This window comes from Cryptomeria japonica, chromosome 7 (assembly GCF_030272615.1).
Source record: "Cryptomeria japonica chromosome 7, Sugi_1.0, whole genome shotgun sequence".
Lineage (NCBI taxonomy): Eukaryota > Viridiplantae > Streptophyta > Pinopsida > Cupressales > Cupressaceae > Cryptomeria > Cryptomeria japonica.
In genome coordinates this window covers 392,913,815-392,938,858 of record NC_081411.1, presented here as the reverse complement: position 1 = coordinate 392,938,858, position 25,044 = coordinate 392,913,815, and the positions used below count along the sequence as shown (strand labels likewise).

At 36.8% G+C, this 25,044-nt stretch overlaps 1 protein-coding gene across 2 annotated transcripts in view; it reads right to left on the bottom strand.

Annotated features, from left to right (window-relative positions):
* Positions 1-2,065: 2,065 nt before the first annotated feature.
* The window catches only part of LOC131041843 (DNA topoisomerase 3-beta), a 231,907-nt gene continuing 208,928 nt past the window's right edge, over positions 2,066-25,044 (bottom strand). For both annotated transcript variants that reach the window (XM_057975066.2, XM_059209151.1), the window contains 5 exons: positions 13,849-14,017; positions 13,498-13,626; positions 13,148-13,360; positions 3,210-3,389; positions 2,066-3,053 (listed from right to left, as the gene is read on the bottom strand). In XM_057975066.2, the coding sequence (XP_057831049.2) occupies positions 2,412-3,053; positions 3,210-3,389; positions 13,148-13,360; positions 13,498-13,626; positions 13,849-14,017 (1,333 nt within the window). In that variant the 3' untranslated portion in view covers positions 2,066-2,411. The remainder of the gene's footprint in view (positions 3,054-3,209; positions 3,390-13,147; positions 13,361-13,497; positions 13,627-13,848; positions 14,018-25,044) is intronic.

Below are 25,044 nucleotides of genomic sequence, written 5' to 3'. Positions count from 1 at the left end.
CACGTGATTTTAAGTCCAAGGACTAGTTAATGTCTCAATTTAGACTTAGAATATATTAGAAAAATTTAATGGGTTAATAATTATTAGACAAGGCCAGTAACATCACAAAATTCATCTACAATTATACAAGGGTGTTAGATATGATGCACACCTTCACGAATACTTCTTTGGCCTAAGGTAACAAGATTTGCCATCCACTCCCTTGCCTTGCAAACTCTTTGTTCTTAAATGATGAATTTGAAACAAATGTTCATTTTGAAAAAGTAGTTACATTTTAGCTTTGTCAATCACATAGGTGGTCAAAATGTAGTAAATCATGTTTCCGCCACAAGTTTTTGGACAAAACCAAAGGAAAATATATTATTTTCGAAGCCATTAGTCAAAGTTTTGTGGTTAGTCAATGGGAACAAATACCCAATAAGCTGCCTATATGAGATCGTGGATAGGCCGAAGAGGCTAATAGGACAAAGATGCACTATGCGATGGGTGGGTACATGCCAGTATGGTAAGTCATTGATCCAAGATGGGATTGATAGATGCATTGCACCCTCCATGTCATTAAATGCTTCCTCAATCTAGCATTGCTTTATATTGACTCCTCCAATCTCACCAAATAGGTAAAAGAGGGCCTCTTCCAATTGATTGAGTCTAAGTCACAAGATTGACAAGTATCCATGGAAAAGTTGCCCAAATACCAATAGAGGAGGACTTTTTGCCACTTTTTGTATCATAGAAAACAAGGCCAATTTAACATCAAGTATTTGCAATTTGCAATAAACCTTTCTCTTCTTATCTCTCACAAAATTGGAAGAGTCAAAGAAAGGGTAAGAATGCGGAGGAATACTTTCTTGCTCTCCATCTTGTCCACTCTATAGTTTGTTTTCCTAAAGCACTATTTCAAATAGAGGGTCCTCCATTCAAATTCATTTACTGATTTCCAAGGCCCAATTCTTTCAAGATGCACTTGATAGGCTTTTGTTAGATTCTATGTGGAGTTACTTCAATGCACAACTATGTCTTTCATCTTTTACTGAACATGCCAAACTTTAAACCCTAGCAAAGGGTTGTCCTTCACTACCCACCAAATGAAAGTCTAAGTCGACATAGTGAAGTGCTTAAAACCAGGCATTGATAATTGAGAGATAAGGACAGTATTTTCTTTGGCTTTTAAGCTTATGGATTGTGTTATTTCACAGCCAAATGGCCAAAATTTTATGGCCCGCTCGACCACCTTGTTTTCTGCAGCACACTGTTCTATGGTTCTTGTGTTACTATTGTTTGGCTAACTCACGATCAAAAAAAGAACCATTCTAAACATTTCCATATCTGTAGAATGCCCATAGCAGTTTTCAAAAGCTTAAACTCAGCAGATCAGATCTGAAGAACCCTCTCTCTCTCTCTCTCTCCCTCCTATGCATATAAATATAATGAATTCCAAAGTTGAAGAATAGAATGTAATTGGAAAGAAATACCCTCAAGGGTTTCCACAAAGGAAATTTAAATGCCAATATGATGTCTTGCTTGGCCATGGCCTATAAACAAACTTAAGTTGTATATAATGTTCAACATTTATACTCGAGTTTCTAACTCATGAGAAGCTTAGGAGTATATGCGGCCTTTCCAATCGACATACAGCAGCAGGGAAATCACTTTGGAAAAGAAAGCATTGTTACATGAAAAGACATGAATAATCAGATAATGTGAGAATAGAATACTCAGACAATATCTGAACTATCAAAAGTCAAAATGATTGCAGAATAAAATAGAAACTAATTGTAATCTTTTAAAACAAAATCCATCTAATGCATGTGAATGTGGTTCAAATGATTACAGAGCTTTATTAGATATAGTTTACTCATTGTGAGTCAAAACCATCAACAAGAAGGGCGGGGATATTAATGTGTAAAACTAATGATAATGGTTTAGTAAAAGGATATTGCATATCCATAAATATAAAGATCCTTGGATTCCACACTATGATGTCTTGAACCATATATCAGTTAAATAAAGGAGAAAGAAAGCTTCTGACATGCCCAAATTGAAGATTAGGAATTAAAAAGGAAAATCAAACCCAACAAAGATATTGTTCATTAACAGGAAAAACTGAAACATGATACATCCAAAAATTCAGAAACTTAAAATAAAGTATAGCTACCATAAAAAACACCATGATAAGAGACAGCCAAGCTATTCTTACAGAATACAGGAGATTAAATTTCACTGCAGTCACTATTCTTTTAATGTGACCATTCAATAAAGGTGTTGCAGACCTGTGTGCTATAAAGTCTATACTCCCACGCTCTCCTATTATCCAAAAAGAATTGGATAACCTCCACACTAAGATAGATCTCTTGCCATCAATCTTCTGGTAAGAAGAAGCATGCTCAAATCATCCCACTCTATTTAAGAATTTAGAAGTCTCGAAAACTCATTCTTGGGTCTTCATTTTTGTTATTTGAATGCCCCCGTCCCCTTCCTCTTCCTCTTCCCCGACCACCACCCCTTCCTCTACCTCTACCTGGTCTTCTGAAAAATGATTTACCATGCTTCACCTCTACCATGGAATGCAATAATTCATCACAAAGGACACATGCTTTATGTATAGTAGCACCATCTTTCAGTGGAGTGTCTTTTTTATTGAAATCTACTTCAAGAATGGTCGATCCACACTCATTACAGTGTTCATCAGTAGTTGATATCCTATGAGAATTATGAGGAAGGTAAACAAGGCAGTTGCACTTATTACAATCTAACCTCCATTTTGGGGCACTGACAGGATCAAGAACTAATGTACCATCACACTCTGGACAGGCACAAACACCCTGCTTGATAACTGAATGCCGACATGTAGGGTGTTGACAAAGACTGCAGGGCATACCCCCACTTTTGTTAGCCTTTCCAATGGAAAGGCCACCAAAAAGAGTCTCCATCCCTTCAAATGGAGGATTGTTATAGCAATATGGACAAAGAGAATATGACTTTCCATCTGGTCCTGGTAAGGAACATAAAACCAGCTCAAAATTGTCCAAAGGACATGTCAACTCTTTGTATAGCTGCAGAGAACCATGAATGCATCAGATATTGTAAGAATATGTTTACAGATTTTGATAAAAAAATGTACACGATGTTCAATTTGTATTTATATAGCTCTTCTCATAAAATTCTTATCCTAGCTTGAATTTGAATAGATTACACATGCAGATTCACACCTTGATGGTACCACTTTGAGGGAGAGCATAGACTTCTTCACAGGTCGCACAATACAAGCGTGCTGGTCGGATGGAAATATATTTCATATAGCGACTACATTTACCACATTTACTTAGCATACGACCAGACTCAGCTAGGGGAGAGAATTGTGCTTCAAACAGGACATCCATTTTTTCAATCTGTCAACAAAAAGAAAAAAGTTAGTCTGATTTCCTGCTAAGTAACATCAAGAACAGGTTGGGTTCCTCATGAAGCTCAGAAACTACTTAGTTTGATTCTAGGTAAGCCAGTCATAACTAGTAAGGAAAATAGATAATTACATCACAGTAAAACCTATCATATTGCAGCTATTAAGAGGTAGAGTACAGAGGCTAGACACAAAACATGATATTAAAGCAAATACAGATAGTCTAAGACCCTCATGCAAGGTACATGTGAATTGTAATCTGTTTATTTATTTAACCATAAAATCCAACAAAAAATACATAAAGTTCACTGAAGTAATCATGCAAGCTATGAATGATTTGCACTTTTTCTCATCTGCCAACAAAGTGCAATATGAGTATACGAAATGCCATTCTAAACAATATTAAGAATCAATAATGAGGCTACCAATGACATTTACTAATTATTGAAGATTCTTTCCTTCTAAGATGGACAAAACTAGAGGATAAGTATACATAGAATTAGGTCATGGTGAGCCTTGACAAATTGTTTTATTTGGTAAACTCCCCTTGCAGAACATACTTTGGCTCAAATGCCATCATCAAGGGATATCTCTTTTGTCAAATTCACCCAGGACTTGCACCTATTCTATTCTGTTGGGCTATGCTACACCCAAAATTGAATGGGTAGCCTACCCAATTACATTCAATGTTTGTATATATAAGCATGTGATATGTCTCATACAGTTTTGAAAATGGGTTTCCACCATGAAAGCCTCGATCATTCACCAATTTTAAATCAGCCCTTTTGACACCTTGGTCAAAGGTCTTTAGTTAAACCTATCATATTTTACTTATTAAGTGGTGGACAGAGGTGAGCCACTGGAAACAGTAAAATGAAAACACTTAGATAATCTGGGGTTTTCATGCAATGTACATATGAACTATTTTCTACACTTCTTTGAGACAGAGAATCAAAAATCAAAATAAACACCAAATAAGCTTGAGTCATTCATATAAGGTATGTACGAATTGGTAATCATTCCCACAGCAAAGCCATGTTCAAGAAAAAATGTGTGCAAGACTTTCCATAGTGAACAGTGAAGGTAACTAGATTCAGCAAAGACTAATTTATAACATTGGAAGCAAGCTGCAATAATTGCTAGCAGGTGCCAAAAATATTGACATTATATTTCTCAAAAAATAATTGCATATTTTCAAAAAGATTTCAGAAACAGACCCAAATTAGGATTTTAAGTGTGTTGGTGACAACAGATTTTTTAAAAGAAATTAAATCTTTTTATTATACTGCATTTTCTGGTATAGGTATAGATTGATGCACCAGATTAACCATCTTTACTTCTCAAGCATTCAATATTCACAAATCCTCAAAAAACAAAACTAAACATTCAATATTCACAAATCCTCAAAAAACAAAACCAAGCATTCATTATTCCTTTCTTGTCCCCTCATGACTGCTAAAATAGCCTTTTCCACATCCATTTGTACTTGGATTAATCAGACAGTCCAATAATCTGGTAAAATCTTGTCATTAAGGTCATTAAGGCTGTTGGTGTTGGAAATAAGCCACACCCTGACTGACGATGGACTGGTCCAAGAGGGGCCAGTGGCTCAGTGGTAGAGCACTCCAGCAGCGTATGGAAGGTCCTAGGTTCGAGTCTAGCTGGTCCATGTCTCAACATGGTATCAGAGCCAGGTCGGCTAGGAGCCCAAGCACACGAGAGGTGTGTCTTAAGGAGGGTGTTGGTGTTGGAAATAAGCCACACCCGGACCGACGATGGACTAGTCCAAGAGGGGCCAGTGGCTCAGTGGTAGAGCACTCCAGCAGCGTATGGAAGGTCCTAGGTTCGAGTCCTAGTTGGTCCATGTCTCAACAAAGGCCACACAGTTGCTCGTCAAGAATATGACTGCAAGATAATTTGAACAATCAAACATAGAGTACCACACACACTGTACTGCTCGAATCATGTAGGATATGGTTTTGCTGCCACCTTGTTATTACTCTTGATGCAGATTTCTATATGTTAAGCTCATTGATATTCAAATTCTAAAAGAACTTGATGGTTCTTCTTTGACATAAAATTGGAAGGGTAAAATTTTAAAACATGATAAATAACTCTCTAAATCTAGTAAAACTTGTTATTTGAATAGCTGGTCTTTGTATGATCTTCAGTGTGCCTATTCATGCACCACCTCTCTCTTCTCCTATGTGTTCTCACATCATTCCTTGAATGTACACAATATATCAGTGCATAAGGCACTAATGATGGACAATTTTGTTAAGTTCTTTCAAAATTCTGTGATCAAAATAGAAGAGATGGAGATATGATCTGAAAGTTGTATTTTATCTGCTATAGCGTGTTTTAAAGATGCACCACACTTATCAATTTCGGAGTGTGCATCCTCCTCAATGTAAGCATGCTATATAAGTGGATGAGGGGTTACATAGTGAAGAGATATGTCTTCCCACATAGGAAGACACATCTCTTCCCTACGTACCTCTCACCACAGTATATAAACTATTCACCGTTTACTTACCCGATCGGAAGGAGTGCGACTTGTTTGAGAATTGCTTTACCACCCGATACCATGAACGGTGTAACCGTTGGTCAAACGCGATAAGTTAACTTTGGTTTTATTTATCATTAGTTAACGTTAACATATTAGTATATGTAATCAAATATATATATATATATATATATATATATATATATATCGGAAGCATGAAATAGTACGACTGACGTTACAAAATTAACACTCCCTCTTAACTAGGGAGGACACATTTCATGTTAGAGAAAACATCACAATTCATCCATTGATTGTGAAGAGAGGAGATATCACACCATAATGATATTCAGAGATATGGTTCAATAATGAATATCAAGTCTCATGATACTCATCATAACTCATAGTTATCAAGTAAGGTATGTGCACTGGCATCAAGTCACATGATGCCTACCATACTGATAATGATTTCATGGCATGTCCATGAATATTATGTTCATAATATTCACCATGAAGATCTCTATCATAATTATGGTTTATTTAATGATATCAACCAATAGATATCTACCATAATGTCTCAGAGATATATATACTATCATGACATGTCCACAGATATCAAGTCACATGATATCCATCAAGATAGTTAAATTGATAATTGTAAAATCGTCACCTTACAATATCAATTTGAAACAAGTGTTCATTATTGAAAAGTCGTCACCCTTCAATAATGTTCACAGAAGGCCCATGCAGTCATGGAGTCACACACATGACAAATAAAAGAGTTTACACACTAAACATCTTTAAATATATTAGTATATCAGAATAAATGAGACTCTCTAAAAATTAAATAACATTTTCAACCATACCAAGTTTATCTCTAAAGTGTTCAATCTTGATCCTGGAGAGAGGCTTGGTAAGAATGTCTGTAATTTGATCACCTGTACTAATATAATTCAGTCGGATCACATTCCTTTCCACCATATCTCAAACAGAGTGATAAGGAATCTCAATGTGTTTAGACCTGTCATGAAATATTGGATTCATTGAAAGCTTGATGCAACTCTGATTGTCACAATAGATGGCAGTAGGATTTAAGGGCTGACCAAACAGTCCTACAAGCAATTTCCGGAGCCATACAGCTTCTCTTGCTCCCATGGAGGCTGCAATGAATTCAGCTTCTGTAGAACTCTAAGCAACTGAAGACTGTTTTCTACATATCCATGAGATCATTCTTGATCCTAAACTAAAGCAACATCCTGATGTGCTTTTCCTGTCAACTATGCTTCCAGCCCAATCAGAATCAGTGAATCCATGTAGGTCAAGTTCTATATGTTTATATTTCAAACCAAAACCAATAGTTCCTCGAAGATATCTCAGAATATGCTTTGCAACAACAAGATGTATTTCCTTGGGTTCACACATGAACTGACTTAGTGCATTTACAACATAACATATATCAAGTCTTGTGTTTACCAAATACATCAGAGATCCAATAACCTATCTATAGAGTGTAGGATCTGCAAACTCTGATTCTGCAGTTGTTTCCTTTAGCTTGTGCAGATTTGTCTCCATAGGTGTGGTCATGGATCTACAATCCAACATTCTAAATCTCTTGAGTATATCAATGGTGTATTTTCTTTGATTAAGGATTATACCATCTGCTTGCTGCCAAACTTCCAATCCAAGGAAGTAGTGAAGAATTCCTAAATCTTTCATATCGAACTCAAAGGCTAATTCTTTCTTACATCGAGAAATACAATTATCCTCTCTTGTGATTAGTAGATCATCAACATAAAGAATAAGAATTAATAATTCACCATTGATTACCTTGTAGTAGAGATTTGGATCTACTTCCTTCTTGAAAAACCCTAATTCCAAGAGATAGTGATCAATTCTTTCATACCATGCTCTGGGGGCCTGTTTCAGTCCATAAAGAGCTTTCTTTAATCTGCAGACATGTGATTTAGCCTTATGAATCACAAAACCTTCAGGTTGCTCCAAGTAAACTTCTTCTTCAATCTTACCATTCAAAAAAGCAGTCTTGACATCCATTTGATGGACTTTCCATCCTCTAGATGCCGCAATAGCCAAAGCTGCTCGGACAGAAGTGTATCTGGCAACAGGAACAAATGTCTCTTCATAGTCAACACCTTCTTTCTATGAGAAACCTCTGGCAACAAACCTTGCTTTGTACTTTTCAATGCTGCCATCTGCTGCATGTTTGATTTTGAAGAGCCATTTAGAAGATACCACAGATTTGCCTTTAGGCCTAGGCACAATATCCCAGACATCATTTTTCAGAATTGACTGATACTCTTCTGACATAGCATCTTTCCAAACTTGATGCTTGAGTGCATCTCCAACACAAGAAGGTTCTGCATCAATGATCTCACTCATCAAGGCAGTATAGCTAGAAAATACGTTAGGTCTCTCACTTTCTCTGAAGGTCCCCTTTGGAGTAGCATAATTTTCAGCTTCTTGAAGCATCTTTTTAGCCCAAAGTGGTCTCTTCCTAGTTTCAGGATAATTTTCTTCTAAGGTAAGCCTTGAACTTCATGCTCAGCATCTTCAGGGGTCTCCCTCTGAATCTCAGGGGTGGAATCCTCATCCAAGCTTGTAGGAGGATCTTGGTGTTCTAATTCATTAAAGCTTTTGGACCCCCTGAATGCTATGTCTTCCTCAAAGATGACATCTCTGCTTAGTTCAATTTGTCTTTGATCAGGTATGCATATTCTGTAGGCTTTAGAGGTTTCACTGTACCCAACAAATACTCCTTTCTTTCCAGAAGGTTCTAACTTTGACCTCTTTTCTTTGGGGACATGAATATAGACTGGACACCCAAAGATCCGGAAATGACTTATGTCAGGTTTGTTGCCAGTAAAGGCTTCTTCAAGGGTTTTATTGTCAAGAAGAGAATGAGGACATCTATTTTGAATGTACACAGCTATCCTAGATGCTTCAGCCCAAAATGAGGTTTCTATATTTTGGTCAAACAACATAGCCCTAGCAACTTCTACAATAGTCCTATTCTTTCTTTCAACTATCCCATTTGTTGTGGGTTATAAGGTACAGTTAACTCCCTCTTAATCCCAACATTTATACAATCATCTTAAAACATTTCAGAAGTATATTCCCCCCCATTGTCTATTCTTAAGGTTATGATTTTCTTACCTGTCATATTTTCTGCAAGAGCTTTGAATTCCTTAAATTTAGAAAGGAATTCTTTAGACTCTTTGTACCTCAAAAAATATATCCAGGTCTTCCTAGAATAATCATCTACAAATATTACATAATATAAAAACCCCCCTAATGAGGGTACAGACATGGGTCCACATAAATCAAAATGAACTAATTTTAATACATTTTTGGATTTACTGTTGCTAGAATTAAAAGACCCTTTAGTATTCTTTCCTAAGGCACACCCTTTGCAGGCTCCTTCAGATTTTTGACTTAGCTTGGGTAAGCCTATCACCATCTTCTCTATCTTAGGTAGGGCATGGAAATGAAGGTTCCCTAATCTTTTGTGCCAAAGTTCATTCGAATCTGGAGTCTCATGAATCAAGGCTAGAGAGGTGGAGTGGTGCAAAGTCTGTAGAGGCTCCCTTGTCTTACTCCAATGGTGTGGGCTTTCTTGATGGTGGAGTTCTTTGGCCAAGCAAGTACCTTTCCTTCCATAAAGGTTAATCTGTAACCCTTATCTTCAAGTGCAGAAACTGAGACAAGGTTTCTCTTTATACCAGGTACAAATAGAACTCCAGTCAGCTGTAGGGATATGCCTGACTTTAGTTTGATATTGCAGGTTCCTATTCCCATAACTAGATAATTTGAGTCATCATCAATTGTCACTTCTCCATTTGAACTTTCCACAAGTGTATCTAGGTGCTCACGAAATCCAGTGATGTGTCGAGATGCTCCACTGTCAATCACCCATGTGTTGAAACTGGAGGTGACTTGACTAGAGAGGGCTAAGTAGAAGACTAGCTTCTCGGAATTACTCCCTTTCTTAATTTCTGCCATTGAAGCTTGTTGTTTGATCCAGTCTGGACACTTCATTGCATAGTGCCCATATTGGTCACATCTGAAACATTGTACTTCAAAAATGTCTCTCTTCTTCTTTGAAGACCTCTTCCCTTTTGAGTTGTTGTCCCTCTTTCTCTTAAAGTTCTTCTTCTTTCCTTTCTTGTGGGAATTAGAGTTTAGAACTTGAATGTCTTCATTACCATTGTTTTGTTTTATTCCTCTTGTGAAAAGCCGAGATTCCTCTTGAATGCAATCGGTTTTCAATCTATCAAATTTAGGAAATTTAGAACGAGCACTGATTCCTTGAATGAATGATTCCCATGAGGTAGGATGTCCATTTAGGGCCATCATAGCAAGTTCTTTGTTGTCTACTAGATGTCCAATAGTTGATAGTTGATCCCTAAGCTCAATGATCCTCAAGAAATAGGATGTAATTGTTTCTCCTTTATTCATCTTTATATGGTGTAGTTGATTCTTTAGGGTGAGAGCCCTGCTAGTGTTGTTGATTTCATAAATGTCAGCTAGTGCTTTGAACATCTGAAAGGCCGTCTCATATTTAGAAATGACTTGTACAATGTGGTCTCTTATTAAATCCACAATTATCTTAAGGGCCTTCTCACTGTCCTTGCTCCACTGCATTTTCTCTGTATCATCAGAGGGTTCAGGAATTTCACTTTTGACATGGGAGTCAATTTTATTTTCTTTCAAAACATGCATGATCCTGAATTTCCAAGATACAAAATTTGATGTTCCATCTAATCTATCTTCAAACATAACTCCGGTTGCCATTAGGATTATGGGAATGTGATCTTAGTAAGAGCCTGGTGAAAGTTTATGAGATCAACAAAATTTTCATATGATCTTCCTTAACTTTGCTCTAATACCGTGTTAAGTTCTTTCAAAATTCTGTGATCAAAATAGAAGAGATGGAGATATGATCTGAAAGTTGTATTTTATATGCTATAGCGTGTTTTAAAGATGCACCACACTAATCAATTTTGGTGTGTGCATCCTCCTCAATGTAAGCATGCTATATAAGTGGATGAGGGGTTACGTAGTGAAGAGATGTGTCTTCCCTGAAGAGATGTGTCTTCCCACATGGGAAGACACATCTCTTCCCTATGTGGGAAGACACATCTCTTCCCTACGTACCTCTCACCACAGTATATGAACTAGTCACCGTTTACTTACCCGATCGGAAGGAGTGCGACTTGTTTGAGAATCGCTTTACCACTCGATACCATGAATGGTGTAACTGTTGGTCAAACGCGATAAGTTAACTTTGGTTTTATTTATCATTATTTAACGTTAACATATTAGTATATGTAATCAAATTAATATATATATATCGGAAGCATCAAATAGTACGATTGACGTTACAAAATTAACAAATTTTTCTTTCAGTACTCCTTATCAGAGTCATTGGTAGTAATTTATCGCATTTGAGTCCTTGCTTACCAAGTGGACTAATTGTTTGTATTCTTTGTCATATGTACTAAAGCCAATTTCAGCATTGACATGCAGCAGTAGTCAAGTATGAAGACCGTTTGAAACAACTTAAGTTGGAGGGGCTAGATTTTTTATTTTTTTTATTGACAATCTTAAGAGGATTTTGATTTTATGTTCTAAAGATCAAGATATTTAAGGCCGAAGTCAAAACATTCACTAAGAAACAATGAAATTAACTGATAGTCAAGATGAGTACTTGTTATGTCAATACTCTTTGTATATATCATGGAATTCAAATGCAATTTACGACATCATATAGAAAACAAAAGTTTGGAATATCAGCAGGGAAAATGAAAAGTTTGAAGGGAGTTCCCAGAGGCAATTCTAGTTCACAAATGACAAGTTCTAAAACATGAGTTGACTGGAGAAGTAATTGTGGGGAGGGATCTATGGTGTTCCTCCAGCTACCATAATATAACGTTGGTGGACACATCAGAGAAGAATGGAAGGTTGGGAATCAAAGGTTGCAGTTTATTTGTTATTAGCTGAGTGACTGCGTCTTTTAAATTCTGCAAATCATATAGAGGAAACAGAAATTCATGATAAGATAACCATTCTATCTGTAGTGGCCATATTGTTATTTGTAGACGCCTAAAATTGCTCTAACGCCTGCAAATGTCAATTTTACTACCTTTGCTCTTAATTAATTAAATAACTTTAATCATTTAATTAATCTAACTTTATTCTCCTATTCTACATTCAACGGTCAAAATTTCCCCCTATTCTCATAATTAAATAATTTTTATTTTAATTTTTCTTATTTTCTTCTAATATTAATTAAATAATTTTATTATTTAATTAATCCCCTTTCTTCCCCTTTAATTAAATAATATTTATTATTTAATTAAATGTCCCTTCCTATCAATTAAATAATTATTCCAAATTATTTAATTTACTAATTATGTCTTCACAATTAAATAAATTATTTAATTTATTTAATTGTCCATCTTTTTTGAAAATCATTTTCCTCTAAAATAAATAAAATAATTATATTTATTCTCCTACAATGCATGTTTAAATAGCTAATTATTCCCTCCTGTTAACTACCATTGACTCCGAGTTGCACTCACAATCATCTTTTTCTAACAAGTCAATCAATCCACCTCACTCTCAATCAATTCAGTTAACAGCCTAGTCATCTCTCCTAACAGATCAATCAAGCCAGTTGACTAATCAATCAATTCCAGATACATGAGAAATCAACTCTTAGTCAAATTGTCTCAACAATCCTCAACCATTGATCATTCTGCTGATCTTTCAATCTGAACCATCAACCGATATCATGAAATCCATAAAAGCAAACCTGATTCTCATTCATCAACAACCACAATCTTCAAGCTTTTGTGCCATCACACTACTGACAAAGTGCTACGATAATGAGAGCCATAGTCCATAGTCATACAACACAAAAAGAAGGGCAATGGAGGCCTTTTGCATGGATTCGACATTGATTTGCATCTTATTTTGAATTATTCATTTGTTGAATTCATTTGCAATCCTTTATTGATTATGATTGAGAACTTAGTGATTGATTTGATTTTGAGGTTGCTTGTTAAGTCATTTACTATTCCATTTAATTTTCAATGCATACATTTTTAACTCTCAAATCTCTAAGACCTCTCATTTGTGGTAGCTAGGTTTTCAGAGATGAAAATGATGAGATGCAATACTTTTGACGATTAAGGGTGCATATATGTAGAAGAATAAGAACATGGTACCTGATCAACAAAATATTTATACTTGGCACAGAATTGTTGTAGTGCATGTTGAACCATGCGACCATGGTCAACTTGGCCCTTTGCAATCAAGGTAATTTGCTGCTCTATAAAGCTCCGAATTTCTGGCAAGCACAGATCTGCATCAATGGACTGATATCCTCTGATTAGTGTGATTCCTAAAACTGTAGGAATAAGCTGCCTTCCTGCATGTACCTGAAGTTTATGTATATATAAGAGAATATCAAATAATCTTTATAAAAAAAGACGAATAAAATAAGAATCAATACTACCCTATATAAAAAATCATAGCATAGGTTGATGAAAAACCAGCAACACTAAAATTAGAAAACCTGTGCATAATTCCTTTCACATATATTATTTATGTGAACTGGAATTGAAGCATCTGTGCCAATCCCATGCTTCTCCATGAGAGAAATTAGCTCACTTTCAGTGAGGTAACCAGGGGGTGAAGTGAGTCCCTGAAATAAAATAAAAACGCAATCAAATCTGACACTTACTGTGCTCAAGGAAAATGCCAAAATCCACCAGTTAAACAAAAAGAATGTGTTATAGTTTAGAGTTGTACTAAATAGAATATAAACAAAAGACTTTTTCAATACAAACTGTCCACTGCCACAAAGTAAATACCATAAACTAGCCACATACACCGAATCATCCATAAAATATAAATGAAATCTTACCTGATAGAGCTCTACTTCTGAAATATGTATGGTTTCCCCTTTGGAAAATGGAGGGAGGCTTTCTTCAGAAATACCTAGCCAAGGCATAATAGCTGTAAATCCTTGATATGTTACACTTTGGCCAGTACAGTAGAATTTCTCTCCTCCTGCTAAGAATTCCACCCTTTTCCTGTATGCACCAAATATACAAAAGCAGTAACTACCTTTAGGAAATCTGGGGAAAATACCATCAAATTCAAATATTTGAAAATATATTTCATTAAAATTTTGTCTAAATATTTGTAATCTTCTCAAGGCTCAAGAATATCATAAAACTAGTGAGACCTAATAACACAATGCCTAAATGTTTGACAAACCAATTGATGTTTTAGTGTCATTAATAGGAGATATCTGAATCATAAAAATGAAATCCACTGGTGAAGAATCACATGGAAGACACATACATCTCTTTCAACTACTATGAAAATAGCTTGATTGTAAAATGCATAGCTGCTGCATTGACATCTTCCTTTGAGCTACTGAAACCTCATGAAGAAGAAGATGCAGATTTAAACTGCTTATTTGTCCACAAACTGGCTAATCCCAAACCACAGCCTCTATAATTCTTACAATATATTGCATTTCTTTACTTCTATGAAAAATTCTTTATCTAGCGTAAAGATCATTCTTATTCAACACAGAACCGTAAATGCTGCTTGCTGGACTATAAGACATACGCAGTCCTTGATTGCACCCTTGGACAAGTCTTTATATAATGACATAATCATATAGCCACTTGTGTCTTCAAGATTCCACTTAGGGTCATATCACAATATTCTCTCGCTTCTTTTCAGGCAAGTTGCTTTCTGAACACTCACCTAGTACATCCAGTTTCCTAGTCATGCCTTTTGCAGGGATTGGCATCACCTTGTGACTTAGCTGAAGACTGAACCAATTATGCACCTCAACTGTTTTCAAGTTGCGTCGTTGGGGATTTTGCGATGTGGATCCTCTACTGGTGAACCCCCAAGCCTTTTGTTTCAAAAAACATGCCCTCGGGGAAAAAGAGAAACTGTGGTGTTGCTGTGTGACTGGATAGCACTGTCACAATCTGGATTTCAAGATATAGTTGTGGTACCACCACATCTTTTTTAGGTGGTGTTTTAAAGCCCATAATGACTTGTTCATCATTTTCCAGCCCTTGCCTCCTCCTTTGGTGAAGAATGACATAATCCTTTCCCTTATTCTGCAATAGCTCTTTCTATTTTAGACATTAGACTTGCTTCATCTTCTATAACAGTTTGTGCAAAATCAACAAGGAGGTCTGAATTGTAAAGTGTCAATATCAATACTTAATCCTCAAGATCTACACTTGTTCTGCTAAATCTCCAAAGCAATACCAACCATTGGAAAGTGTCATAATTCTATTGAAAGACAATTATATCTCTATTTTTGCACCTTTCACCTCAAGGATCTTTAGAGGGCCTTGTTGTGACGTTTACACACATCGCCCCATTGCAAATGGCAACCCCCTACTTTTTAGGCCCTCTCGGCCTTTTGGTTTTGGTTTTTGGGTCTTTTCGCGACAGTCTCATCAATCCTTCCAGTTTCCAAATGTTTGGGGGTCAGTTTGATCAAGTCTGCAGCTCGTTTGAGTAAATTTGCCTAAATCTAGGGCTCGTTTTGTCAGTTTTAGGGTTTCTGCCTTTAGTCATAGATTTTAGGGGTTACCTTTTAGGGTTTTCGAAAACTGAAAGTTGCAATGAAGTCAAGGCCCTCTAAAGATCCGACACATCAAATTTGAGCGAATTCTAAGTAACTTTCTATTTTTAAAAAGTTCCTATTTTTTAGGAATTTCACTGCCTGCCGAAATGTCTTCATTTTGCCAAAAATCAAACTTACTATTTTTAGTAAGTTTCTATTTATAGTAAGTCACCATCTTCATTTTGCCAAAAATCAAACTTACTATTTTTAGTAAGTTTCTATTTATAGTAAGTCACCATGCATCCTCTTTTGGCTCTAACTCTGACATTTGAAACACTTTCTATTTTTGGAAAGTCTATTTGTCACAGGTTAGACACAGGCAGACACTGAAGACTGAGCTTTCATGATCATTTCTAAATCCGGATAAATCAGAGAGCAGGCAGAGTGATAAATAAAATGGCTAAGTATGAGGCATGCATTCTAGAAATGGAAATGTTGGGGAAAATCATCAAGTCTGGAAATTCACATCAATTCTCAAATGGCATTCTAGTTTGGAAACGATCGAAATCGGCAAAATCTAAGTGGAAGAAATGAAGAATTCCTTGACCTAGGTGAAATGGCGCCCAAGTCAAGGAGTCTGGAGCCAAATCCACAATGGCATGGAAAATTCCAAAAATCATGAAAATCCTTCTCCAAGTCAATTTAGTGCCCAGGATAGTCAGGTGGGCGCCAAATTGGAGGTGTCATAGAAAATGCCAAAATCATGAAATTCCTTGCCTTAGTGGAAAATCTGCCCTAGACAGTCAAATGGGCACTAAACTGAGGTGTCCATGGAAACCAAGAAAACATGAAATTCCATGAAGGTGTCAAAATTCCGCCCAAGGAAGAGATAGGGCGCCAAAATGCCCAAGTCATGGAAAACTACAATTTCGAGATTCCATGACCAAGTCAAAATTCCGCCCAAGTTAGCTCAAGGACGCCAAAATGCAAGGAGCATGGAAAAATGAAGAAAATGAAAATCCCTCCATCAAGGTGAAATTTCCATGCCCAGGCTTGAAGGCAAAAAATTCTAAGGCATGGAAATCAAAGGTGAAGGAAGAACTAAGAAAGAAATTCCTCTCGGGGAAATTTCTTAAAAATCCATTTTTAGGCATCAAAAATCATTCAAATTTCAAGATGCTGATGGATTTGGATTCGTAGGAGAATTTTCTCTCTCCTGAACCTAGAACTCAAATTTCAAAAAATTCCTAAAAAATAGGAAATGTGGCAAATTGATGAAAAATCTTCTCCAAGGCAAGGAAAATTCAAAATCTCAAGAAAATTCTTCCGAGATAAAGTTCTCTCTCCAAGGGTTTCTCGCCAAGTGGCAACCGGGTCAACGCATGAAGAATTAATGGGGCATCTTTTGCATGTACCCGTCACATTTAAGGCATTATGGCAGATTCTTTTTGCATGCAGCCCTCACGTTTAGGAGATGATGGTGCATTTATGGCATCATGGGGCAATTTTGCATGCAAGCATATTTATTGCATTTATGATTTATTGGGCGAGCTTGATGGATGATGGTGCATTCAATGCACAATGGACACCATTTTTGGCAAGAATGTAATTAATTGTAATGGGATTGAATCAATTGTATATGGGCATGATAGGCATTTATTGTTGATTTCCACCTTATTGCATCACGTGTGGGGAATCTTTTAGGGAGAAACCTTAATTAGGGTTTTGCATGTAGCCAAGGCTTGAAGCCTATATAAAGGGGTGACCCCCCTCATTTGTAAAGAAGAGGGAGATTTGTATGAAATTGTTGCAATAAGTTTTTGAGATAATAATAGTAAAACATTGTTCTCTGATGGTGTCCACTTAAGTTATATTTTCAAAACTTGCATGGTTTCACCTTCCTCACTTAGAGTAATTTTATTTTCTTAGTTGTTAGATAAAGTGCTTTGATTTCAATAGGGAATGTAACGCTGTTTGATGAATTTCCATGGTTCATATTTTTTGCATCTTGCTGATTGTAAGTTGCAGTGTAAAGTTAGCCTGAACCCCCTAATTTGTACTAAGTTCAATTGTGAATAGTCGTTTGGATTGCGCCGTGTTGGGTAATCAAATGCACTTTCTCAATTTGAAAATCCTTCAACATCCTCAGAAGATTGCACCGGTTCTTGCGGATTCGTAGTTAACTTGGCAAAGTAGAGCTTGGTTTATTTGGAATTTGTCCACCAAAGCACTATCCATTGATATCACTGCCCTTAGGAGTAGATTTAGATCCTTCTAAACCCTTTCCTCTTTATTTTCAGTTCATTTTAGATTGTTCGAAGCAGAAGCATCACAGAATCGCTATATCCGATGATGGAGTTCCAACCACAGCAAACAAGTGAAAGAACGATCCAAACGTAAGGCCCCTTGGATTACCAGCAATCACATCAGCCAACTGAGTCACATCCATAGCATAAAGGAACCTTGGAGTCGATTGTTTGAATTTCTTGCAATCTTAGCATGCAATTGCACTTTGATCAAGCGAGAGTGAAGTGACCGTTAGGCAACTTTATTTTGCATTAGGCACTATCATAAAAAACACATCAACTGGCCTCCTAGGTCTTCTCCAAGGTTTCCCAGAGACTGATAGTACAAGTTTCGAGAGACTGGTATAGGCACTAGTACATCTATTTTTTTTAAATAGGAGTCGGGGGTACTTGGAGATGCTATTTTTTTTAATATAATTTAATGATTTATAGAAAATATCATGGCATTGAACTTTCAAAACAAGAACAATGGTAAAGTTTAACATTAACTTTACAGTTTAAATACACAAATGATTTATTGTACAAAGAGTCAAAGAGTTCACAGTTCACACTAAATATTTGATATTAGGTTATGTATTGAAATTCAGAAATCTTGATAGCTCAATAGGCTGATACACAAACAAAAAACAAAAATCAGAGATATATCGTCTACAATTCTATGTCATGATCATCCATACCAAGGTCCTTAGCTATTATTCTCTTCAAATATTCATCACTCTAAAACTCCATTTCCTCTATAGATAGTAGAAGTGGAGGTAAATCACTATGTAATGTCCCACCCTCTCTAGGACACTGAAATTTCTAAACAGTAAAAGAAGAACACCTGCTGGTTCTTTAATTAAATTATACTACGTCTATTCTTTGAATGTGATCTTTCAGAGCTAGACAGAAGTTGCAGAAGATGTAGTTGTTTTTGGTTTGATGTTTTTGAAAGGAAGAAGCTAAATGCCTTCTTCTAATAACAATAAATAGATTGAAAACTAACTTGAAATCACATTTAAGCTTAATAATTATATCAGCATTCTATTGAAATGGAATACAACAATCTTCTGGAAATAGTTCTATTACAAGCAAGTGAAATCCTTAAGCCACTACCAACATACCCGGTAGTTTTGAAAAGTTTAACTCCAGTTGTATCACACAACTAAGGAGCTCACTCAAAAAATGAGGTCCTCACTCAAAAAAAGACTCACAGAGATCAGAAATCTAATTCCTTTCTCTTCAAACTGCTGTCTTTTGATAGTTTGCTGATGGCAATAGTGTTAGAGTGTATAGGCTGAAGTTTCCCCTTAAGTTGGGGTTTATTGTACACTCCAAAATCTTCAGATGGTACGGCCTGCTATAGGTCTGTTTTGATGTGTTTTAATCATAGTTACAAGACTTGCAGAGTCTGGCCCAAACTCGGTGAGTCCTGAGGCTCTAGAGGACCCTGGACTTGGACTCAACCGAGTCTACGCAGACTCGACAAACTCATTGAGTCTCGACCCCAAGACTCTGCCGCTCAGCAAGAGTAAAAAAAGAAAAAAAAAAATTTAAAAGTGTTTGTTTTAAGTGAAACAAAAGGTGAATATATTTTCACTCTTACCCTAAAAAGTCATTTTTCTTGTTTGCAAACATGAGGAGAGAAAAAGGGAGTTTTGAGCGAAAAAATAGGGGCACTAAAGAGCAGACCAGCAGATAGATTGAAGAGGACATTGCAATTGTTGATTGTTTGTGCAAGTTATTAACTTGCATTCAAGGGAGTTAAAGAAGGAATTGAAAGAGGTCTCTACAAATTTGAAGATGCATTTCTTCAATTTTGGAGCAAATTTAAAGAGGTAAGTTACATTTTTTTGTTATTTTTTTATTTTCTTACTTTCATATTTCCATTTTTTTTTGTACATTTGTTTTATTTTATATTGATGGGAAAAATATGAAAGTTGAAACCTTAGTTTTGTTTTTTCTTTCTATTTTTTTATTTTTAACTTAATTAGAAAAACTAATAAGAGACATTATGCTCATTTTTTTCATTTATAATATATTGCAGCATAATGTCTCAGGCTACTGGTAGTGGAAGTGGTGCCCTAGTTAGAAAGGATAAGGCTTGGAAACATGCCATCCCCTAATCTAAAAAAAGAGAAACATGTATTTATTGCAAAACAAAATATAATGGGGGAGGTATTAACCAGTTGAAATATCACATTGCACAAAAAGAATGCCATGATGCGAAACCATACAATGAAGCACCCCTTGAGGCTATACATGAAGTTCAAGCTCAATTAGAGGAATTTGAAAAGAAAAAAGAATTAAAAAGTAAGAAAATGGAAGAAATGGTAGCCACTGGTGGAGAGGCTTCTTCAATTCCTCGACGTCCATTTCCTGGATCTGGAAGTAGTGGTAGTGTGAGTGTGAACATTGGGCATCGGATTGCGGGGTCGAATGATCACTAATATTGGCTCCTCTAAGCCTAGGCTCTAGCTTTTATGTTGTTTTATGTTTTGAACTTATGATGACATGGATTTCATATTCCATGAATTCTGTAGACATTTGACACTATTTGTATTTTCTAATGTGTTATTTAGTTTAGCTTATTTCCTTAAGCTCAAACCTAAAATTTGCATTTATACTTATGTGATGAATGTAAACTTGTGTATGTGTTCAAAGTAGCTTCTATTTGATGATATCATTGTGTCTTTAAGGTATATTTATTAAAAAATGCATGAAACAGTTTAAAATCATTAAAAATCTTTGAATTTCTTGGGTTTTTCAATTTGCTGAGTCCGAGCCAAGTCGGAGTCTTGTAACTATGGCTTTGATATCCCCTTCACTGCTGCAACCTTCCAAAACTTGTTTGCTGTGTAGGGAAAGATAGTACTATAATGTGCAGCTGATTAGAACACAGTTTGGGGTGGAAATGATCTTCAAAGAGCTGGATAAGTGGGTTGGCCTACCAAGCAGCCACCTCCCTACAGCTGTAGACTTAAAACTCCATAACCAGTCCCAAACACTCTTCAAAATTGCTGTCTAGTCTTCACACAAATCATACTCATGTGCCAATACATTCCTTGTGCAAAGATCCTTCAAAAATGTATTCTAAACCTTCTCAATCAAGGCAGTTTGGCCACACACTCAAGCAAGTAGGTGACTCAAATTTGTATACCAAACTAATTCACTTTAAGCTCCATGGAAACCCCTAATGGCTGATCTCTCACAGCAGTAGATGTGCTGCAACAATGGAGGTTTCCATCTCCAAAGCCCTCAAAACCACAAGCTCCTCAAGGGAGGCGAGAAAGAGAGATTTTTATCCAACATAATATGACTTTGCCCCTAAGTTTGCCTTTTAATACTTCTCCAAAGTTATGCCCTAATTAGGGTTGAACCCTAGCACCTCAATCAAATTTAATGATTTAATATTGGTTACTTTTTCCACATTATAAGATTCCCCTTTTGGAGTGCTCACCTTATGTTATGTGCTTTTTCCACTTAAGTCATGCTTTTATCTCTCACTTCCCCTTTCACTCTCTCTCTAGAGATAGGAACTTAGCATAGGTGAAAACTCACTATTATTAATGTATTTTTAGGAACCCAAGGAGAGATTATGAAATTCAATGTGGCTTAACTGGAGTGATTAGCTTAAATGCTTTGGCAAAACAAGAAAGAACCCTCCTGACACATTTTCATGGAGACCGACCTGCTTGGGTCCTCTATCCAACCTGTTAGTCTACAAGGACCATTAACAGACTAACCTTGTAAGCAAAATTGGCTAGGGATTGGACATTACAATCCTCCCTCCCCAAGATTGCTTGTCAACTTGGGATGCTGGAGTATCTGATCATTCTCCCATGTGGCATCTTCCAAAGGCAAGTTTTTCCATTTTACCAAATATTCTCTGATGATCCTCCTCCGCAAAGTGTGTTCCCTAGTATCAATGATAGCCTCTAGTACTAAAATCAATTTCCCTTCCTCAGTGAAAGGGGGTAGCTCCATAGATGGTACAACATAGTGTCCAAGTGCCTTTTTAACGCAAGGTACATGGAAAACATTGTGCACTCTACTCCCTACCAGTAATTCCAACTCAGAAGCCACTTCTCCCACTTTCCGAATGATCTTGAAAGGTCCATAGTAATGTGGCTTGAGTTTCTCAGCACCGCTCTTCTTGAGTGTGGATTGTCTATATGTCTGTAGCATCAAGTACACCATATCTCTTACCTCAAAAGAACGTTCAACTCTATGCTTATCGGCATACTGCTTTTGCTGATTTTGGGCCTTCTGAATGTCTTCCTTCAAGGTCTTTAGTATGTCTTGACTCTCTTGAAGTACATCCTTGGCCTTGGGCACTTTGCTATCTCCAAGTAATAGATCTAGAAAGTTGGGTGCCTCGTAACTGTAAAGAGCCATAAATGGTGTCATCTGAATAGACATATGGTAAGTGGTGTTATAACAATACTCCCCCTAGTGTAACCACTTAAACCCAAGCCTTTTGTTGCCCATCTATGTAGTTTCAAAGGTAGCCTTCCACCCATTTATTAACAATTTTTGTTTGACCATCTATCTGCAGAAGATAGTAGGTGCTGGGAGTGAGCTTAATCCCACTCAGTTTGAACAATTCTTACCAAAAGTTACTCAGGAACTTACCATCTCTATCACTCACTATGTTCCATGGTATCCCATGAAATCGGAACACCTCTCTGAAGAATAAATCAGCAACCTGTGATGTTGCGTAAGTGGTCGAAATAGGAAAGAAATGAGCAAATTATGTTAACCTATCAACGACTACAAAAATTCAATCCCTGCCTTGGGTTTTGAGCAAACCCGTGATAAAGTCCATCGAAATGCTTTCCCATTTCTGATTAGGAATGGGTAGGGGCTATAATAATCCATTTGGGAAGGAATGCTCATGTTTATTTTGTTGGCAAATGGGACATTCCCTCACATATTTTAAAACTTCAGCTTTGAGCCCTTTCCAAGTGAACCGTTCCCGAATATGTTTGTAAGTCTTGAAGTAGCCTGGGTGGCTTGCTAAAGGAATGTCATGAAAGGCCCTCAAAACTTTCCTCTTCATTGCTGATCTTGGCACCAATAATATCCTTTCTTTGTAAATGATGAGATCATTTACAAGTATATACCTATCATCTTGGATAGTACCATCTATAATGTTTGAAGCCCATTTATCTTTTGCATATTTAGCTGAAATCCATTCTTTCCAATCAGCTGCTATCTCATCTAAGGAACAAAAATGATGTCTCCTTTGAAGTGCATCAGCAACAATATTTTTCTTTCCCTTGACATAAACTATATCAAAATCGTAAGCTTGTAATTTGCTTACCCATTTTTGTTGTCTATCTTTGAGGTCACGCTGATTTAGGAAGTGTTTAAGACTGCTATGATCGATTTTGACCACAAATTTGCTTCCTACCAAATATTGCCGATACTTATCCAAAGCATGCATTATGGCTAACATTTCCTTGTCATAAATACTATAACCTCTCTCAGCACCTCATAATTTCCAGCTCTCAAAAGCAATAGGGTGTTTGTCCTGCATCAAGACTGCTCCTATGCCTTCTCTTGAGGCATCACACTCAAGCTCAAAAAGTCTAGAAAAACCTGGAATAGCCAACACAGGACATGAACTCATTAACTGCTTAAACTTATCAAATCTGTGAGTGTCGTAGCCTGCTATGAAAATCCCTTGACAAATTGACGATAAAATCCACAAAAGGCCCAAGAATCCTTAAAGTTGTGTGAGGTTCTCGGGTGGGGGCCAATCAATAATAGCTCGGATTTTATCACAATCAACTCTAACACCCTTGGCACTGATGATATGCCCCAAATACAGTAGCTTTGTTAAACTGAAGGCACATTTGGATTCCTTGGCATACAAGGGCTCCCTCTCTAATAGGTCTAGCACTATGTCCAAGTGCGTAAGATGCTCATCCCATGTCCTACTAAAAATCAAAATATCATCAAAAAATACAAGGACAAATTTCCTCAACTGGTGCTGAAAGACCCTATTCATAGTAGACTGGAAAGTAGTAGGGGCATTGGTTAAACCAAATGGCATCACCAAACACTCAAAGTGTCCAAAATGACAACGGAAAGCAATATTCTCCACATCCTCACTTCTAACTCTTATCTGATGATATCTGGATCTGTTGTGACCTTTTCACACATCGCCCCATTGCTAACGGGGACCCCCTCTTTTCCGGCTTTCTACGTTGTTAGGTTAGGGTTTTGGCTGCTTAGTGGGCAATTTTGTGTTTCCCGTGCCCGAGTCTCAAAGTTTTGATCATGCCTAGTTCCATTTAGGATTTTTTGAGGTTATAGGATCAAGTTGCAAACGTTGGAATTTTGATGATCCTAAATTTTGTCTAAGTGTTGACCTTCTTGAGCGTTAACGTGTTTTTAAACTCGCGCATAAGTGATTTTAAAGTGCCAAGGTATTCCCAAACCTTTTGGAGTTGTTTTCTCGCTCCTAGGTATTATTTAAATTGATTTCGCACTTTATCCCAATAATTTCCTGGTGTTTTGCTCAATTTTTTGGAAAATTTGCCTAAGTCCAGTCTAATTTTGAAGTTTATAAGCAATTTTGAGTGGTTAAAATGCCAAATTCCTAAGGGAAATCCATATTTCAAGGGTTAGAAGGTCAAATTCCATGCGAGAGGTTCTTTTCCCCTCATATTCCAAACTGCCCACCCTTTTCCCCCACTCAAAATCCACACTACACATGGGTTTCCCCTGAAATCCATACTGGCTATGATTTTCCACCACTGTTTATCCATGCTTGGGTTGTTTTTCTCATGGAAGAGCTAAAATTTGGCTAAGTGTCAAGATTATTTCAGACTGTCATCAATTTTCCACCAGGAGTGTGGATTGAAGTGCGGACAACGTTGAGGATGATTCCATGCCTGGATCGATTTTCCACCAGGCTGTTTTGTGACAAGGTAGTGCGGATTTTTGTGTAGACTCTCAGTCCCTACCCAAGTCGATTTTCCACTAAGAGCAATTTGATGAGTTTCGAGTCCGGATTCTCATCTAGACTGAGGTCAAATTTCCACCAGGGAGTGTTTTTTTGCAAATAAAGTGAATTTGGAGTGTGGATTCCTTGTCCATGCCCCCATCGATTTTCCCCTGGCCTGTTTTATATGCATTTTGATGAAATTTTGTATGGATTTTTATCCAAGCTATGATCGATTTTTCCTTGTGGGGAATTTTTTACATTTTAAATGAT